Below are 5,434 nucleotides of genomic sequence, written 5' to 3' on the forward strand. Positions count from 1 at the left end.
GTGATGTATCTACAGTTACTCTCAGTGATTGGAGCAGTGATTTAAAGACCAAGGCAAAGACCCATGGTGAGTTCTTAAAACAACAAAAATGAGATGATCATTGAGAATTCATACAATATATTTAAGCATATATGTGTATATATATCTTAAATATTTTTTTTTCTTTGGGGGAGTTTTGATTTGGGAAATTTAGGTTGGGAAACCGGGGAGTTTACCCGGATTTTCCAATTTTTTTTGTTTTTGTTTTTTTGGCTTGCCGGTTTTTATATCCATTTTGCCAAATAACAGAGAGACACGTGTACTGCATTACAAGGAAACTAATGGATTTATAATTGTGGTTCATGGTCTATTATATTTTACATGATATGTTAATATTTACATTTACTTTAAAACTTTTAAGTTAGAGAACTTAAAATTGTGTACATATCAAATGTGTTAGAGCATAAAGTAATAAATGCCCATTCTATTCTAGAAGCTTCATAGGGGGTTTTGGATTCTGATATGGAAGACTAGCATATGTGAACCTTTCGAAAATGATCACAGAAACTCATATTTGTACATATTCCTAAAGATGCCTGTGCTCGGTGAAGCACTTTGCTGACTCTCATTTAGAGGTCATAAAACAGTAATTTTAAGTTACCGTAGACTGTATATTTGTTTTTTTATTATGGAATTTTAAATTGTCTTTTAAAAAATCATACTTTAAGAGAGTATGTTAAATGATGCTTTTTTAAATAGAGAAGTGTTAACTTAGTGGTTTATGTTGAAAGCCCAATAACACCATCTTTCAGTTTTTATCTGTAGAATCATTGATGACGTCAGCAACTGAGAATAGTTTATTTACCCAATTTTTACATCTGAATAATTTAACTGGCTAATAGAAGATTTATCCTGGTGAAACCCAACACCGATGACTAGTAAGAGTAAGGGCAAGGACAGATTCTGCAGAAAGTTAAAAGAGGAATAGAAAGACTTGGATAGAGAGTACCTTATACCTTTATGTGCTTCAGTAGGTGTGCTTTTATCAGTCTGTAGCATCAGCAATGATAGAATGCCTGAAGGAACTGGAGTAGTGATGCGAGTGAGGCATGTAGAGTGTTCATCACAGCTGGCTCCCACAGAAAGCTCAGGTTTTTCTGCACAGTCCTCCCTCCCTCCCCCTGCCAAATCTGTGTGGATGGATTCAGCTTCTGCATTTGAGGTTTAGCAATCCTATAATTTCCTCAGCAGTGAATAAGCTAAGAATTTGGGTTTGTATCTCTAGTTGTGCATCTCTTTTCTTTCGTTTAACTTTATCCTTCTCATCGTATATAGGAAATCTGAAGAATCAATTTTTTTCTTTTTGCATTTTTCTTTCTTTACAAAGATGTAGTACGTGTATTTTTGTTATTGCTTCTCAAGGGGCTCCTGAGTAACCTCTGGAAGTCTCAGGGGATTTGGCCTCCAGCACTTCCTCAGTAAAGGAAATTTTTCTGAAGATTTCTTAATAATACTAATCTCAGTTATCATGGAGTCAGATCAAGTAAATGGTGGAAGAAAGTGCTAAATCATTTTATAGTTGTTTGATACAGTTCAAAGTCTGACGTCCTGAAATTTGATGAGATATCCATGAGACTGAACATCCTTTGAGTCAGGAGGACTAAATTTCTAAAAGTGGATCACCAATGAATTAAGTGAGTTATTCCAGAAGAGCCTATGTTTTTGGTAGGGCATAGATCATATTTAAAGGTACCCACCACAAGTGCTACCAACTCAGGGGACTTACTCTATGCCAATGTATTTATAGTTGTTTTGCCACCAGCAGAGAGTGAGTTTCTGAAGTGCTGGAACCCTTTTCCGGTTTATCAGTGCTGACTTCTGTGCCACGGACAGAAATGGTTTAAATAAGGCTCTATGAAACGTGTGACTGATGTCGGACCTTTGATTCCTCTTCTCTGTGGACGATCCACTAAGACTTAGAAATAGAACCTCTTACTCGTAGCACCGGCAAAATAAAGAGAAATTAATTGTCAAAGGAAGGTATAATGGGCTCTTTGGAAGAAGAATTTGTAGATATTTAATAAATGTTTATTGTGTGTAAACCACTGTAGCATATATAATTACAAGTTGTATCCAGAACATAATGGATGTGTTCATAGTCATGTTCATGATTTCATTACAGGTCCCATCTCCTGACCTCCCATTCATGAACCAGCCCTTATAGAAGAGTCAATGGGACAGACTAACAATGTGACAGAATTTGTCCTCCTGGGCCTCACTCAGGATCCTGAGGGGCAAAAAGTATTATTTGTCATATTTTTACTCATCTACATTGTGACATTGGTGGGCAACCTGCTCATCGTGGTGACTGTTTTTGCCAGCCCTTCCCTGGGCTCCCCCATGTACCTCTTCCTTGCCTCTCTGTCACTCATGGACGTGGTTTATTCCACTACCATTTCACCGAAATTGATTATAGACTTACTGTTTGCTAAAAAGACAATTTCCTTCTCAGCTTGCATGGGACAGCTCTTTCTGGACCACTTCTTTGGAGGTGCTGAAGTCTTCCTGCTGGTGGTGATGGCCTATGATCGATATGTGGCTATCTGTAAGCCACTGCACTATCTAACGGTCATGAATAGACAGGTGTGCATCCTCCTGTTGGTGATGGTCTGGGTTGGAGGTTTGATGCACTCTGTGGTTCAAATTTTTGTTGTGTACAGCCTCCCCTTCTGTGGTCCCAATGTCATTGACCACTTCGCCTGTGACATGTACCCATTATTGGAACTCGCCTGCACTGACACCTACTTTGTAGGTCTCACAGTGGTTGCCAATGGAGGTGCGATCTGTATGGTCATCTTTGTCCTTCTACTAATCTCTTATAGAGTCATCCTAAAGTCCCTTAAAAGTCACAGTCAGGAAGGGAGGCGCAAAGCCCTGTCTACATGCAGTTCTCATGTCACGGTGGTTGTCCTGTTTTTCATTCCCTGTATTTTCATATATGTTAGACCTGTTTCCAACTTTCCCATTGATAAATTTATAGCTGTGTTTTATACAGTTATCACTCCCATGTTGAATCCTTTAATATATACCCTGAGAAATTTGGAAATGAAAAATGCTATGAAAAATCTCTTTTGTAGGAAGTTAACTGTAGCGATAATAAAAATGTTTCAGGCATACTAAACACATTTGTTTCTAATGCTGAAGCAACAGGCAGTGAATTCTAACAATGGATGATTTAATGAATTCAATGGATTCTCTAAGGTTCTTTTATTTATACAAAGGCATCAAAATGTGGAATCAAATGTCTTTTCAGATTAGAATCAATCTAAAAGAAATTTTAGAGATTAAATAAAAGGCATGGGCATTTGCCAAAATAGAAGAAAAAATAAACTAAGTTCACCTTGCAACTTTATTTTTTCTTAGTTTATATGAAAAATGGATGTTAGAAGGAAGATTTTTTTCTTTTTAACAGCGATAACTAATGTACCTTTGAAAATTCACTTTTACTCAAATTAATGAGAAAGCAATTTGTTTAATATTTAGAGAGGTAATTTCTGGAGCTAAAAGAATGCTCTAAATATTTTAATGTTCATTATTGTCTCCACAAGCAGCTTTCTGCTGCTGCATCATGCATTTTGTCTGGAAGATACTTCTGTTTCTCAGGTCAGTGTCTATGAATTTGCAGGTCAGGATATTAAAATGGGAAATGATATTGTGTTTGTTTACAGACAGTATCAGTGAGCAGTTTTGTTAGATAAGATGTTGGATGTATTCACAGGTCGGGGTGTATGGGATCGTTGATGATGAAAACAGATTTTAGTTTTTGATTAAAGGATAGAAAAATATATTAATCCAAGGTGTAATGATATTTTCATGCTTTAGCTCAGTAGTTTTTATGTGCATTTTTGCCATTCCTTAAAGAATAGATGACTTATTATTTTGTCTTCATGATACAGAAGATACAGGTAAAGATATGTTATTTTGCACTGAAAGATGTTTCCTAAAAGTTGAATTCAACTTAAATATTTTCGATTATAGACTTCCTAATGATTTGTTTTAGCATAAACAAAATTTTGTTTTGCAATTTCATGTTAAAAAGCAGGTTTTCTCAGTCTGTAGTCCATCCCGGAAAACCACAAACCAGGATGAAGAAGATTGAATTGCTATCCTTGTAATATGGAACATCATCTATGCTTTGTAAGACTTTTCTAACTAAAAAAGATTTTGAACTTCTTTTATTTTAAGATTTTATTATGTATTTTTTCATGGTAACCAGTAATATATGTGATTTATTTCTAAATTTTGTAGTCTCTTACCTGACATATGATCAGTATCATTGAAAGTGCCTGTGTATGCTATACTTCCCTGATCTCTTGCTCTGCCTCTTCCTAGAGCTAATCTCAGCACTGAGTGTATTGTCAATCATAGTTGAAAATAGTGTCCATTCAGTCAGTGGTCATTTGAGTTGCTTCCAGTTTTGATATGCACAGAGTGTTACTGCAGACGTCCTGAAAGAAACTCTTGTGTACAGCTGTTTTGACATTCACTTTTACAGATGGTTACAATTTTCTTAATTTGTATTATCAGTTATACACCTGCGAGCCATGTGTAACAGTTCTATCATTCTACATTCTTCCAATTACTTGATATTGTCAGATGTTTGATATTTTTGAAAGCATAATGAGTATAAGACTGTGACTTTATTGGAGCTTTATTTTGCAATTCTTATTACTATTGAAGTTGAGCACATTTTCTTGGTTATTGGACATTATTTTTTACCATTTTCTATGAAACATGTATTCATGTCTTTTGTTTTTGTTTTTTTCCTACTGGGTTGGGATGTTTTTCTGTTGTTATTAATTTGTCAGAGTTCTTTTGGACTCCAGTGTACCAATTCCTAATTTGTTTATCTGTATGTCAGAGTTCTATCTTTTATACTTCTATCATTTTATTTGGCGAATAGAAACTTCTGAATGTAGCCAGATTCCTGTCTTTATGAGTATGGTAGCACAAAAGGAAAAGGTCCTTCTGTGTGTGTCTGCATATGTGTAAAGAATTTAAATGCCTTTTTCAAGTGGCTTTCTGTTGCCTTGAACCAAGCTTTTCAACACATTTAAAAAAATTCTCCTTTGTTCCTAGTCTGATTATGTCATATTTACCATATTTAAAGTCCCAATCCTCACGTACCTATTTATAGACTATTTTCCTTTGGTTAATTATTTAGAAGCAAATATCCCATCATTGAGGTCATTTAAATGTATCTTGATATATCATAAGAAGCCTACCACTCAATATTCTTATTACAATTTCTGTTTCAAAGAACAATCTTCTGTACAACTATTAAATAATTTCAGAGGTCTGAGAAATCTATGAAGGTTTCTACTTACAGTATATTAAATGTCAAGTTAATTTGGAAAACATTTGATATCTTGATCACATTAAATAATTCTATCTG

General features: G+C 35.1%; 1 protein-coding gene across 1 annotated transcript; it reads left to right on the forward strand.

Moving 5' to 3' along the window:
• The first annotated feature begins 2,211 nt into the window (after positions 1-2,211).
• On the forward strand, positions 2,212-3,159 carry LOC105309357 (olfactory receptor 4A5-like). The gene has a single exon (XM_011385483.1). The coding sequence runs from the start codon at positions 2,212-2,214 to the stop codon at positions 3,157-3,159; it is 948 nt and encodes a 315-aa protein (XP_011383785.1).
• The last annotated feature ends 2,275 nt before the right edge of the window (positions 3,160-5,434 follow it).

The sequence above is a fragment of the Pteropus vampyrus genome, unplaced genomic scaffold (assembly GCF_000151845.1).
Source record: "Pteropus vampyrus isolate Shadow unplaced genomic scaffold, Pvam_2.0 Scaffold730, whole genome shotgun sequence".
NCBI lineage: Eukaryota > Metazoa > Chordata > Mammalia > Chiroptera > Pteropodidae > Pteropus > Pteropus vampyrus.